Genomic DNA, 19,124 nt, shown 5'->3' with positions numbered 1-19,124 from the left:
ACACTCAGGGTGACTTCACATGTTTTAATAGGGACATGGTGCGCTTGGGCAAAGCCTACATCCATGAAACAGCCTGCGGCTCCGGAATCTATGAGGGTGCTCGTCTGCACCCGGCTTGCCCCCCAGGAAAGACTCACCGGCAGACGTAGCTGTCCCCGGTGCTCCCCTGGGCTCGGCTTCGTTTCTGCGGAGGTCCCCTGAGGTGGTCGCTCGGGGCACGCCGCACGGAGATGCTCCGGGGACCCACAATAGAGACACAGTCTCCCCACCTGGCGCCGTCTCCTTTCTTCTTTCCTGAGCCGGTCCTCCGCTGGGCTGGTCCCCAGGGGTTGTTGACTCCTGCCAAGATTGTCGATGGCGATGGCTGTCTCCACAAACCGGTCGAAGTCCCCCTCCTCACCCCTGTACGTGAGCTCGTCCTGGATCCGGGGATTCAGCCCTTCGAAGAAGCAGGTGAGGAGGGCAGGGGAGTTCCAGCCACTCTTGGCCGCGAGGGGTCTGAACTCAAGAGCGTACTCAGCCACGCTTCTACTTCCCTGGGTGAGACACATGAGATCATTACCCGCTGCGCTCCCCGCGTGCGGGTGGTCAAAAACCGCTTCGAACTTCTCGCGGAAAATGTCATAGGTAGTTCTTGGGCGAGTGCGCCCGGGCTGGACCGGTTAACAACGACAAGACAAAAGCGATCTTAGCTGCGTCCGTCTGATACATGCGCGGAGAACACTCAAAAACCAACTCGCACTGCATCAGAAAGTCCTGACATTGATCGGGCGAACCGTCATACCTCTCTGGGGTCGCGATCCTTGTGACCGTCCCCGAAGCCTCGGGGGGTGTGGGCGGGACCGGCTCAGCAGGAGTCACGGGTGCACCCTGGAAGGCGGGGTTGAGAATAACTCCGGTTTGGAGGACCTGGATTAATCCGTCGACCTTTTCTTGTATGCGCTGCAACGACTGGGATTGCGTTCCCAAAAACTCGCCTTGCTTGGTGAGCGCTGTACGCAGTTGCGCATACTCTGCTGAGTCCTGGTAGCAGGCGGAACCTTCTGTCACGGTTGCGCGTAGCGCGGACGGACTCAAGTGCAGAGTTCTCGGATCGACGTGCACGGAAGCCGAATCAAAATCCATAATCAGAGTCGAGGGGCAGGCGATCAGCAAACGGAGTACAAAGGGCTAGGCACAGAACGTGGTCAGGAAACAACAGGCAAAGGGTCGAAGTCGGAATGGGTTTCTTGGTAACATGGTTCGCAAGGAAACAAGGAGGCAAAACAAGGTTCCGCGTCTGGGCTTCCTCGGCTTCCCTCTTTATAGTCGTTCCCATCAGGGAACGGCAGGTGTCGCAGATGTGCCAGATGCGGAGAACGTGACAAGTAAATGCTAAGAGGGCTCAGCTACCACTTTAGATTCCCTAGTCTGACCATCCAACACCAGGAAGATTGTAAAGTATTTTATTTCATTAATTCAGCACAAGTTCACTTGAAACAAGAACATGCTATACAAAAAAATACACACACGCACGCACGCACTTTCAGAACCGCTTGTCCCATATAGGGTCACAGGGAACCAGAGCCTACCCAGCAACACAGGGCGTAAGGCCGGAGGGGGAAGGGACACACCCAGGACAGGACGCCAGTCTGTCGGAAGGCACCCCAAGCGGGACTTGAACCCCAGACCCACTGGAGAGCAAGACTGTGGTCCAACCCACTGCACCACCGCACCCCTCATCTACAAAAAAAGATAATAAAATAGAAATATAAACAATAAAGTAAGCAAACTAGGGAGGCCTGCAGCTGTCAGTCACACATCTAGTTGTCCAGCAGGTAACTGTGATCACAGTTCCATCCTGAAACATAAAAGCAAACAAACCATAAATGGAAATATTGTGAAGCACTTTAACCCATGAACCACTGCACGTACAAAACCCAAGAAAGTAATGTGTACTAGCAAGGCTATCTACAAAGACACTCAGTAATCTATGTAGGACTGGAACAACCTGCCTACAGATTCTCCAAGTCTCCTTCAAGTCAGAAAAAAGGAAAAGTCTGTACTCATCAGCTCTCTTCTTTCTGACCAGTAAACATGCTAAAAACAGCACACAACTTTGATGATCTTAGTCGTAGCTGCTGGGATAATGTTCCACCACGTCGCATTCAGTATTAACCTCATCACTGCTTCTGCTTTTGATTGTGAGTGATGCGATCCAAGGACCAGTACCCTTGCTGCTCAATACTGGGTAAAAGAGCTCGACCACCGGCCACTCATACACTTTCCTTTGTACAATTTAGATGCCAGAAGTGCTTCTTCATATAGTTCATATTGATCGTGCAACTACTCCAGGCAGTTACTCTTTTCCCAACAGTCTGGGGCAATAAGAGAGGCAGTGCTCACTGTCATTGAATGGCAACTGTGTCATGACCCAAGGAGCAATATCCCCAGTCATCACCAGACATCCCGCTTTAAGTGACCTGATTGAACACAACTCACCTGGTCCCACAGTGGTGCAGTGGCACTGTGGGTTGAACCGGGTCCTGCTTTCCAGTGGGTCTGAGGTTTGAATCCCGCTTGGGGTGTGCTGCAACGGACTTCCATCCCATCCTGGGTGTGTCCCCTCCCCCTCCAGCCTTGCGCCTTGTGTTGCTGGGTTAGACTCTGGTTCCCTGTGACCCCGTATGGGACAAGCAGTTCTGATGTGTGTGTGTGTCACCTGGTCCCTCAGAGTTAATCCACCCTTCAACAAAAGGACAGGAGACAGACACTCAAGTGTCCAGTTCCTGCTGTGTTCTCTGTGTTTTGGAGAACTTGACTCAATCTCCTTGTGTTCCAAGTTCCTCATCTTCTAATGTCCATCAAGCCAATGTGTCTCCCAAGTCTCTTTGTTGCAGTGCACTCAAGGCTTCATGTTATTAGAGCTCATATCCTCCACTGATCCCTGCTGTGTTTTGCACTTGTGTAAAACAGTGTAAACAAGCCTGCACAAGAGTCACAAACTTCCACACCTCCATATCAACATGAAAATCAAGTTTCTGGTCTGTGTGTCGTGTTTAGATCAGCTCTGGTTTTGGTAATCCATCAAACTGTATAAAAATTATAAAACACATGTCAAAACTGTGACAAGACAGTCAAAATGTAGCTCTCTGGAAGGTAGCTCTCCATGTTCACATGGGTTTCCTCCCACAGTCCAAAGACAGTACTGTACAGTATTTACCAGCAGTATTATAGCCAGTAGATGGCAACACTGCTGATAAAATATTGTGAGAACGTCAATAAAAGTACATTTAGAATCTAGTTAGTGGTTATTCAAAATAGGTAAGAGTAGTTTGGGAAAAGACACAAGAACCAAACAGGTGGATGCATTTTGGAAGAATGAGGAGTGACTTTTGTGAAATAAACAAAAAAAAAAATCACATAGACAACCTGGTACATTTGTAGCATGGTAACGCAGCAGGTAAAACCGGTACCTCGCGGCTTCTGAGCTTTGTGTGTTTGGAAAGAGGTTTGAATGCAGCTCCAGAGGTGTGGAGTTTCCATGTTCTCCCTGTGTTTGCAACCAAAAGATGTGTTTAAGGTAACGGTAAACCACATTCATTTCCTCCCTTCCCATGAAATCCATGCAAGCGTTTACCATGAGTCAATGTTGAGATGATGACACTGACCATGCTGCAACTGGTACCTTGGTTAAAAGGAAACAGAATTTGAAAAGAAACCAGTTACACTATTTGTTAGGATGAGATTTTTTTTACCGTGACCTGTCTGATTTGTACTATCATAAACTCTTTCAATTTAGAAAGAAACAGCAGATTCATATTATTAGAAGCTTTCTTGCTGATGTATAATGTACATTAAACTGATTTAATAGAGACACACACACCGTCTTGTCCCACACGGGGTCGCGGGGAGCCGGAGTCTAACCCGGCAACATAGGGCGCCAGGCCGGAGGGGGGATGGGACACACTCAGGACGGGACGCCGGTCCGTCAAGGCACCCCAAGCGCGACTTGATCTCCAGACCCACCGGAGAGCAGAACCCGATCAAACCCGCTGCGCTGCCGCGCCACCGCGTTCCTCTCACGCAAATTGACAGAAGTTGTGTGCAAACATTAACAGTGGGATCAGGAGAAAAAACCTGAAATACGAAGCGAACGAATAATCGGCTGTGTAGAGACGCGCGAGACAGAGGCGTTCGTGCAACGCCGGGAAAACATGCCATGGTCAAACACTGTGTGGTAGAAACGGTCGCTGTTGTGGAGCCGCGGTCAAGTACTTCTCCCAGACCTCCACCGACACCTGGGGCTCCCGGGACCTTCCTCCACCCCGCATGACCGCCTTCGACCGCTCCGCTCATTCTCGACGCTGCTTCCGTGGAGCGAAGCGCGTTGTTTGCGCGCTCCCGCGAGGCCGGTCCAAATGTCGGGATCGCGGATTCGCACCGGGGGCCGGTGTCTCTCTGCTTGAGTAGAGATCATGTTAGTAATTTCTTTTAACCATAACATTAAAAGAAGAATGAAGACAGATGGACTTCGGGAAACTGTGCAATGACTCAAATGAACCTAAATTAACTGTAATCTGCGCTTTGACAATAAAAAAGCAGACATTTCAGAAAAAAGACATTACACAAGGATAAAATTAAATGTTGATAAACTTTGTGTTGGCACATTCATTGAAACCGAAGATGTTTATTTTGTGCTGTAATATTTATTAAAAAAGTGAAATCGAATCGTCGCTTCTTTCCGGGAAATGACTCGTTTGCAAAACTCGCAAAACAGGAAGGAAAAGTGATGAACATGAGCAGCTCAGGACCAAAAACTGGTGGTGTACAAAGTGCGTGAGTCGCTTTGGAAAACCGGACGAGTCTCCTAACTTTTATTGCCTTCTTTCTTTTGTTGTCAGAACGCCTGGAAATAAGGATTCCGCTAAGCCTAGGCTAATGAGGTAAGTTTTACCAGTTTTGCTAAAAACAAGTGCTGTTAAATACAGTGGTGTCACTCTTTCTTGGTCACTTAACGGGTTACAATGTTGTCTGCAGCTGATTAGGTAATAAACACGTAATAGAGAGGTAATAAACAGGTAATAGACAGGGTCACCTGCGTCATACTTATAAAAGTTGATGAAAGGACGAGTTTTTCTAAAATTGTGGAGATTTCACAGACCAGGGGCGTCTTTTCCTCTTATTATACACATGATAGAAACAGAGTCCGGTAGCTTCCAGCAGTATTAATGCACTAATATATTCTGCCAGTATTAACCAGGAAGGTTATATTTTGTCTGACACACAAATCAAATGCTTATGAAAGAAAGATGAGTTTTATTGTAGCTTCACAGAACTGCACAGTAATATCTATATGATATCTATATTATATTATATTATTACTAACTATGTACTATATTATATCTATTGCTTGTTTGTACTGTGACTTTTTTTAAAAAATGTATTGAATGTTGATGTCTCAAAATGTTACTGCTGTTCTGTAATTTGTCATTAATTGAGTGTTTCAATATCTAGCAGACTGGAATAAAAATGTCCTTGACAACATCATCCTGTATATGTGTCACCATCCTTCTCTTGCTATCAGGTAAAGTGTTTTATCTGTAACTCATTTTGCTGTGTAAAAATGTGGTAATTGTGTGTGCAATAAAATAGATACAGTGGTGCAGTAATATACATCATAATGTGTTTTCGTAAGTACTGGAGAAAAACAACTCAGAATAGAGATTATAAGGCTTTAGAATTTAGTGATTTATCAATTTGCTACCATTTGCTCCACTCTTTTACACAGTATGTAATACACAGTCAGCATAAAATAACTTTTTTAATTTCTTTACATTTACATTTATAATTTTAAGAGATACTCTTCTCCAAAGTGAAATACATATCAGAGAACAACAAAAAGTGCATTACATCAACAGACAACATCAACAGAGATCTAAATGCAAGCACATATTTCTTGAGTCCAGTCAATTTCTCTCATACCACAGTATGAACTTTGATACATTACATGCGTAGCTGCACTTATTCGATGTAGAGAGAGATTCAGTAGTTCTGAGTGAGATGGGGAGGTCTTTCCATCATATCGGAGCCAGACCCACAAAGTCCAAAGTCCTTCACAGAATTGAACAGTTTTCCTCCAGAATATGCCTGTATTTGTCATGGACAGAACCAGCTCGCAGAAGCCAACTTGGCCTTCAACACCACAAGAGATGCCCTTCATAAGTTCCTCAGAAACTGCAGATTTTAACCACAGTTTTTTTGTTACACCCACAATAAACTGTAACACTTCTTGAACGTTATTTTACTTTTAGTCTCACCTGTTATCAGACAGATGCTTTAGCCATGACATTTATAAAGAATTGTTAGCACGCAGTGAAAATAGTGTGACAGTGGCGAGGAAGGCAAAACGCTTTATCATCTCACTCTCTATTGAACTTGCTAACTTAAGGATGCACTACTATGTTATGTGTTAAGTCCCAGAATTCTTTGAGATGGACAGAATATGTGCACAATGTGGCCACAGCAAGAACTGAACTAAGAGGGGACCCAGGGGAGACTGCTGAACTTACAGATTCAGATTTACTCAGTACATGAATAATTAACTAATACACACACACACACACACACACACATTTGCTGAAGCCACTTGTCCCAACAGGGGCACAGCAAGCCGGAGCCTAACCTGGCTAGGCAACACAGGGCATAAGAGTGGAGAATGAGGGGGCACACCCCAGACAGGACACCAGTCCATCGCAAGCGGGACTCAAACCCCGCAGAAAACAAGCCCGCTGCGCCACCTTGCTACCCTTATTAAATAATAGTTATCACTATTTACTGAGTCATTCATTTTCACTAACTGATCAGGGTCACGGTGGTCCAAAGTATATCCTAGAATCACTCGGTGCAAGGCGCTGGGTTTACTCTGGACAGGATGCCAGTCCATCACAGGGTAGTCACACATGCACACACACTTACTCATGCATTCACACACTTTGTGCAATTCACTGTCGCCAGTTTGTACAGACTCTATGTCTTCAAAATGCAGGAGGAAACCCGCACAGAGGCAGGGAGAAAATGCAAGCTCCACATAAATTAAGCCAGGTTCGAATCTACACCTGAGCAGTACAGGCTCTGTCATGCAGCAGCGCCACTGTGCACCATCTGTTATTATCATTAATATTATTAATATTGTTGTTTCAAATAATATGAATCAAGATAAGAGGCACAGCTGGTTGTGTAGTGGTGTAGAACTGCTGCCTTTGGACCCAAAGGTCACAGGTTTGAATTTCACCTCTGGCTCTAGTACCTTTGGACAAGGTACTTACCATAAATTGTTCCAGCAACAATTGCCCAGCTGTGCAAATGGGTAAATAATTGCAGGTATCTTAATGTTGTAAGCTGATTTAGAAGAAAGAATCAACTTAATGAATAAATGTAAATAAGAGAGCCTTACAGCAAAGCAATGGTAACATGGGTTTTTTAAGAATACTTCAAATACTAGTTTTTGTCACTAGCTGATAGTAGTGCTGTTTCTGCATGACAGTAGCGGACATTTTCTCATTTATGCAGCAGAAAAAGTGAGAAACATGTCAGTTGGGCAAGAAGTTTTTAATCCATTTTTATCTTTTGCTTGACACTTCACTTAACACTAATTGACACTAATGCCACCACAGTCACTCCAGTACAAGTATTGCAGAACTCACTGTTAATATGTGGTTCTGTTTTTTTTATCATTTCCTGTTAGTGCTTTGGTATATATGTACCTTGTTTTATTTATAGTTTATAATTGTCTTATATATATTTTATTTCTGTGTCTTCATGTGCAGTTTTGTCATATTTTCAATACCTGTCTGATTCTGTCTGAATGAAGCAGCACAGAGATTAAAATGTGACAAGAAGTGCAATTTCTTTCAGGTGTTCTGGGTGTTAAAGATTGGAAAGTTACTTATGAAAAGCCACACATCTGTGCCTTGAAAGGATCATCAGTGACAATACCCTGCTCTTACCAGTATCCCCGTGGTCATAGAGTAAATGAAACATTTTGGACTAATGAACGAGAGACAAATAAAGAGCCTGAGGACCTGAAAAAGAATTCAGAATACCATAATCGTGTGACGTACCTAGGAGATGTGTTTGAAAACTGCACCTTCAGAATTGAAAATGTTGGAGAGCGTGATTCAGCAACATATTGGTTTAGGTTTGTTACAGATAAAGTGGGCGGAAAATGGATCGGTGAGCCTGGAGTGACACTGTCAGTGACAGGTAATTCTAATTTCAAAAGTCAAAAATAATTAACAAATAAATGAACAAAGAATGACTGGGGGTGCGGTGGCGCAGTGGGTTGGACCACGGTCCTGCTGTCCGGTGGGTCTGGGGTTCGAGTCCCGCTTGGGGTGCCTTGCGACGGACTGGCGTCCCATCCTGGGTGTGTCCCCTCCCTCTCCGGCCTTATGCCCTGTGTTGCCGGGTTAGGCTCCGGTTCCCCGTGACCCCGTAAGGGACAAGCGGTTCTGAAAATGTGTGTGTGAACAAAGAATAGAAATTGAATTGTGTTTGTCTTAAATGAAGCTCTACAGGTGGAAAAGAGTCAACAATCTGCGACGGGCCAAGCGACACTGACCTGTAAAAACACCTGCTTTCCAAAAGTCCATAATGACTATGTTTGGTTTAGAGATGGGAAATATGTACTCAATCAGTATGAGAGTGTTTTAGTACCTGAAGAAAATGGAAAGTATTCATGTGCTCTGAGAAGATCTGAGAATGTTCAGTCTGCACCAGTTAAGGTCTCCATGGAATGTAAGTCTTGATTACCAATTTTTACAAGAAAATAATAAAAAACAAGACTGAAGCTATTGTTAAATAATGTACAAGGAATGGATATATTTTTCGACAGATACAATTATGAGCACAACAGTATCAGAAGATTAAGATATAGTAACAATAAAATTACGTTGTTGAAATTGCATTCCTGTAGGCAGTATAGAAAAAGACTATAAATGTGCAGGATCCTGAAATGCCTAATTCAATGTGTGTTCTTTCTTTCATGAAGTTCACAAATTTACCATAGCTCATAAAAAGTGCAGATATCATGCATGTATTATTGCTAATTTTTATCGTTTATTTTAGATGTCCCAAAAGACACTTCAGTATGTGGCATCATTTGCAATTTGTATTATTTCAAGTGACCACCAAATCTGCCATTCTCTCTCCTAGATTCTCCAAAAAACACTTCAGTATCAGTCAGTCCCTCTGGAGAGATACTGGAGGGCAGTTCAGTGACTCTGACCTGCAACAACAAAGCCAACCCACCAGTGTACAGATATACCTGGTTTAAGAATGGAGCTGAAATTTCACAGAGTGGATCACAGAAGAATTATTACACCATCACTAATATCAGATCTGAAGACAGTGGAAAGTACCGTTGTGTCGCAAGAAATACACATGGAACTGGAACTTCTGAATTGTATAGTGTAGATGTTCAGTGTAAGTGACAAAAGAGTTTTCTTATTTATTATTACTCAAAATGAATCGCATATGTGACACAGCACAGTTGGACAAAGCACCTATGCACCATTTTAATTTTTATGTTAAGTGCAAGAAATGACAGTAAGAATGAGAAAACCATACAGTGAGTAAATCACTATTCCTGAAACATTAGCTGTGGCTGTAAGTGGGATAAAAACAGCACTATCCTTGTAAATGAGCTTGATTCAAACCCACATTTGAAGGCACCTGTGAGGCACCAGTCCTTTCTGCTGCATCACCATGCGGCCGTGAGAAAACCACAATTAAACCAACATGCAGCAAGGAGTGGATTTTGAGTTCAAATATCAGTTTTATAATTTCTTCTTCACTCACATTTATGACAGATGTCAAAGATATATATTTTTAATGGTCCACTGGATTTTTCCTTTTCAGATTCCCCAAAGAACACTTTGGTATCAATCAGTCCCTCTGGAGACATATTGGAGGGCAGTTCAGTGACTCTGACCTGCAACAGCAAAGCCAACCCACCTGTGGACACATACACTTGGTTTAAGAATGGAGCTGAAATCTCACAGAGAGGATCATGGCAGGATTATGACATCATTAATATCACATCTGAGGACACTGGACGGTACTATTGTAATGCATCGAATAGATATGGAACTGGAACTTCCACATTATATACTGTAGATGTTCAGTGTAAGTGACAAATTTTCTATTTCATCACACAATTACACAGGTAAGAGGGCTCTATAATACTTAAACTGCATTGTCTACTCAGCAATGTACTGTCTACCAAACTTACTATCATATCCATTTATTCACTTAGCAGACACTTTTCTCCAAAGCAACTTACAATGGATACTATGTAGTGCTACTAGCCCACACACCTTATTCACCAAGGTGTCTTACACTGCTTGATACACTACTCATCCATACATCCGTGAAACACACACTCTCTGTGTCACTCACAGACTATGGGGGAATCTGAACAGCATGTCTTTGGACTGTGGGAGGAAACCGGAGCACCCGGAGGAAACCTACACAGACACAGGGAGAACATGCAAACTCCACACACACAGAGCAGGGGTCGAACTCATGTTCTCTCGCACCACTCAGGCGCTGTGAGACAGCAGCACTACTCGCTGTTCCACCATGTTGCCCCAAAACCATTAGTATCCAAAGTTGTTCATATATTCAGAATCTTATTTATTGCTGTTACGGAACAATTGTTCTCTGGGAAGGTGAGCAAGATTTAATCTTGTTGCAAGCACTTATTCTAATGCAGGATCATGATGGACGCAGGGTAAACTGGGGAGGGGAACATTGTATTACGATGCAATCACACACTGTCACACATGATGGGCAAGTTAGTCACCACTCCATCTGAAATGTGTTTTTGACTTGTGGGTGGAAACCAGAGTTCCCAAAGGAAACCCATGTAAATATGGGGAAAACATGCAAACTCCACACAATTTAACCAGATACAGTGATTGTCTACTTATGGTTTGTGCTTAATATACGTATACAAAGTTTCTAATGGGTTTATTAACATTTAATTGCATGTCCAATATGGAATATGCTGTTTCAGATTCCCCAAAGAACACTTCAGTATCAGTCAGTCCCCCTGGAGACATAGTGGAGGGCAGTTCAGTGACTCTGACCTGCAACAGCAAAGCCAACCCACCAGTGGACACATACATCTGGTTTAAGAATGGAGCTGAAATCTCACGGAGAGAATCATGGCAGGATTATAACATCACTAACATCACGTCTGAGGACAGTGGACAGTACTATTGTAATGCAACTCATTCACTTGGAACTAGAAGCTCTGCATTATACACTGTAAATGTTGTGTGTAAGTGACTTCATCACAATCCTATACAGGTTGATGCTGTTAAGTATCATTGATTCAATGATAACAACCACATTATATTTTTTCATTTAGCTGATGATTGTCTCCAAAGAGACTTGCAATGTTTGTCTATCTACAGTTGTTTACCCATTTATACAGCTGTGTAATTGTACTTGAGCAATTTAGGGTAAGTACCTTGCTCAAGGGTACTACAGAAGGGGTGAGGTATGACCTTTGAGCGACCTTTTGGTCCAACAGCAGCAGCTCTAACCACTTTGCTCCCAGCTGCCTCATGCATAAAAAGAATGTCTCCAGAAACATCTGTCCTCCACTGGTGTCCTTCATGACTACAAAGGGCGCATCCATTATTGTAGTTGCTGAGTTTGTCCGTGTCATTCCTAGTTGTCCTCTTCGTTTTCCTTCACCTTTAAAGAGCACTGCAGTCTGTTTGGAGGAATTTGGTTGTGACAATGATATATCCAAAGTATGCCAGCCTTAGTCATGTGGTCAGTCCTCCAATAATTATATTTGTTTATTTAGTAATCAGTCATAGCCAGAATTCTACAGTAGGCCAGACGTATTAGTACAAGAGATATCAGAAAAAAATGAACAAAAGAATTAAAATTTAAATGAACACAAATGCAGCTCATTACTACATATGTAGTCCATATGGACTCCAGGTATCAATTACTATCAGTTTCTTCTTAAAATTATGTAAGATTATAATTTCCTCAGAACTAATATTGTTTTTAATCACTTTAAGTTTTTAACAGCCCACTGCACGTAAAACACTTTTTTCAGTGGAAATTTTCTCTTTCAGATGCACCAAAAAACACATTGGTGTTAGTAACTCCTTCTGGTGACATCAAGAAGGGTGCTACAGTGATTCTAACCTGCAGCAGTAAAGCCAACCCACCAGTGAATACCTACACCTGGTTTAAGAATGGAGCTAAAATTTCACAGAGAGGACAGAATTACACCATCACAAATATCAAATCTGCAGACAGTGGGAAGTATCACTGTGTAGTGCGTAACAAAGTTGGAACTGACATGTCTAATCATGGAATAGTCAACGTTGATGGTATGTATATACGTGTGTGTTTCATTAAGGTGGTTTAATTTTTTGCAAAAACATAGTTTTGTGGTCTGATTTGGGGTGGTGGTGAACACATGGGAAAAATTAATGCCAAAGAGAGAATGTTCACATTCAAAAAATATTTTATTGTCAAAAAGGCAAACCAAACAAAAAGTGAGTTTGCTTTTTAAGTCAAAAAAGAGTCACTGAAGTGAACTGGCAGCAACAATTTAAATCTAAATACCAATAATATCCCTCATTCAGTTAGAGGAAGTTCTCTTGCTTCTGCCCAGAGACATCAGACCAGCTGCCTTCAATGTCCATCTTGATTTTCCTTCACTTATCTGCAGCTGGTTGTCATTACCTTGAAGAGGCATTGGGTGGGTAGTGGAGAGCTGTCCATCAAGTTCATCCCTTTGTTCTGGCTAGCTCACAGAATGGCACAGTTTCATGCAGTAGTTCTCTGCTCCAAAGAAAGAATCAGTGAACCACTTCACCACATGACCTCAATACCCCTTGGCAGGAGTGTAGCGAGGATCTTTGGGTTCCCTAACAGAATATTGCCCCCCTCGTTCAAATAAAATAAAGTGATTATTACTGGAGGTCAGTTCTGGGTTTCGGCCCCTGGAATTATCACCACCATTCACCCCACTATCAGTGCTCCTAGCCCCTCAGTAGTGGTGTTGTGTTTTTCTGCAAAGGTGTTTGAATCTTTCTGCTCAGTGCTGAAAACAATCATTTCTAAACCTAGTTGTTAATCATTAAATGAAAACAAGTAAAATGCATGCTATACTGTCTTACCTGTATTTGCTGCAAATAATATTGTGCAGTAGCTGTCCAAAATAAGCTTTCAAGAGCACTGAGCTGGTTATTCTAACACTCAATTGTTTTGTTTTAATGGAATAATAGATTGCGAGTAGCTGCTTTATGTGTAACTTGGCCACACTTTGAAATGTTCACTAAAACCTCATGATTACAGGTAATGCAAAGCTGTGATGAGGATTTACCCATATCTAGAAGTTATCATAGCACCATATCTTTTGTCTCTTCTCAGGGAATCAGGCAATTGTCATAGGGTCAGTTGGTGGAATAACTGCTGTCATGGTTCTTGTGGTTCTTATTATTGTTGTGTGCAAGAGGTAAGAGACTGTGGAATTGTGGTAATTTAAGTCAGACAATATTCATATGCATTTTATCTAATGATCGATAACCACTTGTACTAATGCATCATAGTGATGATCAGCAGCCTGTCACAGAAGCAGTCCATCATAGGGCAGTTACACACCCTCATTCACTCATACATTCACTCAGACAATGGACAAGTTTGTCACTAACTTATCTAAAACACTCAAAAATTTTAACTTATAATAACATAAAAGTAAAACTAATTAAAAATGTTAAGATTATAAAACACAACTTTCTTTAGTTGTCAGGCTGTTAACTGATTCATTCCGTGAACATGTACAGCTCTCCTCAGTTTTTGCCAGCTTCTGGTGTTTTCTAATTTTTCATTTAAACAATTAGAAAAAGCTGGAATGTAGTATTTTACTCTGATTTTATTTTGCTTTGGAGAAAAGCAACTGTCACATGTATAAATGTTAATTTATTTGTTGTGTTGCCTTGAGGGATTCTGGACAGTACAGAGTATGAGAACATATTTGTAACAGCAACTACAAACTATAGTTTTTACATAATTTGATATGCTTCATTCTAACAAACTACAAACCATTATTTTGCTGACTTAAAAATAACTTACTTGTTTACAAGTGAACGTAAACCTCTTTATATCCATTCAAGAAAACTGTTATAGACTTCTTCAGGTGCCTTAACATTTGTCAGAACCAGTGTTAGTTCTTGAAAATATACTTTTCTTACTAGAATATATTGTTTTCTTTTTCCTTGCTGTAATATGTTGGTTTAACAGCAGGGGAAAATGCTCCAAAGCAACAAAAGAGACAGGAAGCACACAACATGGAGAGGTAAGTCAGTGCATTCAAGATGTGACTGACATGCAACATGCACAGTAACATTTTGTAAAATATCTGTGGGTTAAGGAACTGAGACTTAATTGTTTTATTGCATTTGTGGTGTGCAGCTCATAACAGATATGTGATAGATTAGAATGAGAAAGCTCTTCCTGTTAGATGATTGCACAAAGTTACATGTCAGATTTTTCATCCAGCAGGATGCAGCAAGCCCTGTGTATGCCAATGTCTCAGGAATGCCCATGAGACCCACTGATCAACAGGATTTGACACTATACTCCACAGTTCAACCCCATTCCAAGAGCAGTAAAGATGTTCTGTATTCCACGGTGCAGCAACCATACTCCCACAATGAGGATGAGCTTCAGTACTGCAGTATTCAATTCCCCACTACCAGTACTGGCAGCAGGTAAGCAACTAATGATGAAAATAGATGTTGTTTCCAGTGGTGTGTCAAAATACTGCATGCTGTAGTTGTCTGCTAAAGTCTGAAAAGTTTCAGCAGTCTTGGTCAAATTTCTTGTCTCACTTAATTTCCATGAAAAAGCAATTAACACCACCTCTACAAGATATAAACCTAAACATAAACTTAATTTCTCTTTATTTTCTGAATTTAACATTCACTCTTGTCAAACATTTACATTTACTGGTTTACAGTAGCTGACATTTTCTCCAAAGCACCTTATCATGTTAAGCTACTCACAGCTGGGTAATTTTCCTGGAGCTGATTAGAGTAAAGGGGGGGTGTGGTGGTGTAGTGGTTTGGGCGGATCAGGCACTCTGGTGGGTGTCGGGTTTGAGTCCCGCTTGGGGTGCCTTGTGACGGACTGACGTCCCGTTCTGGGTGTGTCCCCTCCCCCTCCAACCTTGTGCCCTGTGTTGCTAGTTTAGGCTCTGGTTCACTGAAACCCCACTCGGAACAAGCAGTTTCAGCCAGTGTCTGTGTGTGTGTGTGTGTGAGTGTTTAGAGTAAGTACTTTACTCAAAGGTACTACAGCTGGAGGTGGGATTCAATCTTGTAACACTGAGGCCCAAGAGCAGTAGCTGTAGCCATTATTCTATCAGCTTCCCCCATGTAAAAGTCACGGTCATGGTGCTCCAGAGCTTATTCTAGCAGCACAGGCATACAATGGTATAATCAGGATGTAACCTGATTGCGATTCAGAGATAGGTTCTGGATCACTGCATTCCTGACGTGGAAAAGCAGTTAATGATAGTGGTTGGTAGATCTAAAGCCAGAAAAAAATAACTGCTGATCATAAATTGGTCAAATATTCTAACTGCAAAAGAGCTGCAAGAAGGTTTAGCTGACTCTTTGAGTAATGCTCCACTGGTCTAGTGATCTGTGGTGAAGAGCCATCAGAGGAGAACATTTCCTACAAGCTCAAGAAAGAAATCAATGTCTGGATTATAGAAAACAATATTTAAATGAGTTGCAAACTTTTTGTAAAAAGGTGTTGAGGACAAAACTGCAAAAGATAAATCTAGAGAAAAAGAGGTGAATGATCTGAAGAAAGAAACTCCTTGCCAAACATTTTCTCTGGATTTATTATTCTGTGAGGTTGTTTGGTAGCCAGAGGCAAAGGAAATATTGTATTGATGGAAGGAAAGAGGAATTCAACAAAATATAGACAACTCCTATGAACTAATGTCTCAGAGTCAATGGAAAATGTGAAACGGAGGCTGCATGTTTGAAGACAACAGTCCAAAACAATCTTCACAATCATCCAAGAAGTACTGAGAGGACTGAATATTTAAAGCTCTGGAATGGTCTTCACAGATTGCCGACAAAAGTGGCGTTAGATTCTGACTGTATGGAAATTTTACATATGCCAAATTCACCGTTTTGTTGTTTGAGCTGTTGAATTCAGCAAACAAATAATAATTGTGTTTAAGTTTGGACCTTGTAGAGGTTGTGTTAACTTGTTTTCACATCAAAATTCAGTGAAACATGTCATTCAACTGAGGAGCCCAAAGATTTGTGTATGGGTTGCTGTAGGTTTTGACTCCAACTGTTCTTCAATCACATTTCTTTTCTTCCAGGTCAGCAGTTCAACAGATACAAGATAATTCTGTCATCTACAGCACAGTTTCCAAAAAATAAGAAACAATTCTCTTTACATATCAGTTGTCTTGACACATTTCAATGTTTTCATCCATGTTTTTGTACTACATTATTGCATCTGCACCCATTTTACTTTAATATTATATGTTACAGCTTATCTTTTGTTGGTTTACTATAGTAAAAACCTCAAGGGAAACTATAGAAATTGATATTTATAAAGTTTTATTCATATTGTGTTATAGCTGTCTTCTTTCCTTACCGCTTTCATTTGTGAAAGTACTTTTTATTAAAATAGATTTGATGTACTTAACCATCTGTATTTTTTTTATTTGCACATTTTGTGTTGAGCATTATTGTTCCCCTTATTTATCACTGATTGGTTATTGATTAGTTTAATCATCTATATGGAATAATAATATGCCGTTGTTCCTGATTTCACCAACTTACAAAGGATTGGTGAAATTAAGATCTTAATTCACAGGAATTTGTAATGTGTCGTATAGAACGTCTTTATGTTTCAGTTAACTCACAGTTAGTCGCTGAAAACAGCTGAAGCATACCTCATGGTCATAACTGAACATTCAAGTATACACGTCCTGCCATTTTTTATTTTTTTTTTTTTTTTTAAGATTAATCAGCATTAATTCAGAAATTACATACATTTCCTTAATCATTAATTATTACAGAAGAAGTGCTTAGTAAAAATCTGAAAGAGGTTTTAAATACTCTTGTTTCCTGTGAAGGTCGAGGGCTGTAGAAATGCCTAGAACAGTACCAAGGAGGACAATGGGTGACATTTTAGAAGCATTTGCACTGTCAGTGATTCTTTCCCCTCTATCTGCGATGGACAAGATGGATAAGGATGGAGAACTCCAATCCAACACAAACTGGTCTAACTAGAACTGGAAATTTTATTCATGGGTGCCTATACAAGAATACATAACAGGAAAATTTAACTTCTTTGAAAAATAGTTTCAATGGTCAGATAAATGAGTAACATTTTAATTACCATAATATTACCATGCATTTAAACCATAAGCTTATCAATTATTTATTCAGTCAAGCACTTCTGAAAAGGGAAGTAAATACATACAAGGCAAAGTATATTGAGGTATATCTAGCATTTATAAATTTCTTAACCAGCACTCAAGTGGTTGTGAGAAGTCACACAAACACACAGTCTGAAACCGCTTGTCCCAAGCAGGGTCATGGCAAACCAGAGCCTAACCTGGCAACACAGGGTGCAAGGCTAGACAGGGAGGGGACACAGCCAGGACAGGATGCCAGTCCGCTGCAGGGCACCCTAAGCAGGACTCAAACCCCAGACCCACTAAAAAGCAGGACCTGGCCAAGCTCGCTGCACCACCACATCTCTCTTGTGAGAAGTCTAGATTTTTAAAATTAAAAATAATCTGACCAAAAATTTGCAGATGACATCGAGAACCTTTATAAAAAAACACAATACATTCTTCAAATGGTGATGCAAATGAAAATATAAACATAACGAGCATGGCATGTAATTTTACTTCAATATACACAGTGCATAAACCTGCAGCCTTAAACATTTAACAAATATTTTACATTTTTCTTACGCTTGTCTCCAAAGCATCTTACAATTTTAAGATACTAGCAATTATTCACCCATTTATGTCATGGATGTGCCTCGTTAAAAAAAATCACATTTTTGACACAAAGAAAGAGGAAGGAAAGACATCTGCTACTAAAAAGCCCAGGGAAAACAAAATGACTCATATTCCCTTGGGTGACTGACATTGCATTAATTACCAGGTTGTACCGAGCTGGCTCACAGCTTTAACATTTTTGAAGGTATGACCATTTGTTCTCTTCTGCCCTTTAGGCAGAGATCTTATGCTTTTTGAGGGGAAGTAAAGATAGGGAATAACATCGGGATCCAACTGTAATGGGAGAAAAACAAGGTAAAAAGGAAGATCTTAATTAACAATTAAGTTGTATGTTAGCTGTATTAACTTCATGTAGTTTGTCAGAATTAATAATTTTTTACATAAGTATGCAATAAAATAAGAACCTTGTTATCAGGGTAAGTTCAGCAAGTTAATAACAACTAGGTATGCTTAACTGATTAGGACCATTCAGGATTCTATGAACAGCATGTTTTACATTCCCTTTATTAGTTATTGCTGCGGTAGAGTATAAGAGCCGCTCCTGGAACTGAAAAGTGCCACTTTAGTACTGTGAGACAGACTGCCAGGCATGGGCTACTTAAATAAAATGGAGCTGCAGTTTAAAGGAACTGAGAATCTGAAAGGGGAAGGCAGTCATATACTGTATAATGCAAGCACCGTGAGCTTTTTGCTTGAATAGAAAAGGGTTGACATTAAAGCAGCGAAAAAAACTTTATTATGTAACTATACTGAAAATTCCCACACCTGACCTGTGGTGTCACAACCTCCTTCAATATATGCCAACCATAGTATATATTACACATAAGCCAGAGGGCCTTGAGGGGAATTCCACAAAAAAAATGTGTATTAACTAGCATTGCTGTACATTTACAGCATATTTATTTGCATTAATGGATTTAGCAAACACTTTTCTTCAAAGCACTATACAATTGTTTACTATTTAGTTGACACTGACTGATGGTATAGTTGTTTCCTGCTGTATTGTACAATATAGTCATAGTATAATACTGTA

The 19,124-nt window shown here is 41.0% G+C and overlaps 1 protein-coding gene across 7 annotated transcripts; it reads left to right on the top strand.

The window, feature by feature from the left end:
* The first annotated feature begins 4,402 nt into the window (after window positions 1-4,402).
* Window positions 4,403-16,636, top strand: LOC108930316 (B-cell receptor CD22-like). Of its 7 annotated transcripts, XM_029259909.1 has the most exons (13): window positions 4,403-4,459; window positions 4,884-4,925; window positions 5,497-5,566; window positions 7,897-8,244; window positions 8,551-8,778; window positions 9,196-9,465; window positions 9,901-10,167; window positions 11,060-11,326; window positions 12,144-12,404; window positions 13,453-13,537; window positions 14,323-14,377; window positions 14,581-14,792; window positions 16,427-16,636. In XM_029259909.1, the coding sequence occupies exons 3-13, from the start codon at window positions 5,512-5,514 to the stop codon at window positions 16,485-16,487; spliced, it is 2,109 nt and encodes a 702-aa protein (XP_029115742.1). In that variant the 5' UTR covers window positions 4,403-4,459; window positions 4,884-4,925; window positions 5,497-5,511; the 3' UTR covers window positions 16,488-16,636. The 7 variants fall into 7 exon arrangements, with proteins under 7 accessions (XP_029115742.1, XP_029115743.1, XP_029115744.1 ...); XM_029259910.1 differs by lacking the exon at window positions 4,403-4,459 and having other exon boundaries at window positions 4,775-4,925; window positions 5,500-5,566; XM_029259911.1 differs by lacking the exon at window positions 4,403-4,459 and having other exon boundaries at window positions 4,775-4,925; window positions 14,584-14,792.
* The last annotated feature ends 2,488 nt before the right edge of the window (window positions 16,637-19,124 follow it).

The sequence above is a fragment of the Scleropages formosus genome, chromosome 18 (genome assembly GCF_900964775.1).
Source record: "Scleropages formosus chromosome 18, fSclFor1.1, whole genome shotgun sequence".
In the NCBI taxonomy this organism is placed as follows: Eukaryota; Metazoa; Chordata; class Actinopteri; order Osteoglossiformes; family Osteoglossidae; genus Scleropages; species Scleropages formosus.
This window is presented reverse-complemented; position numbering and strand designations above follow the sequence as displayed.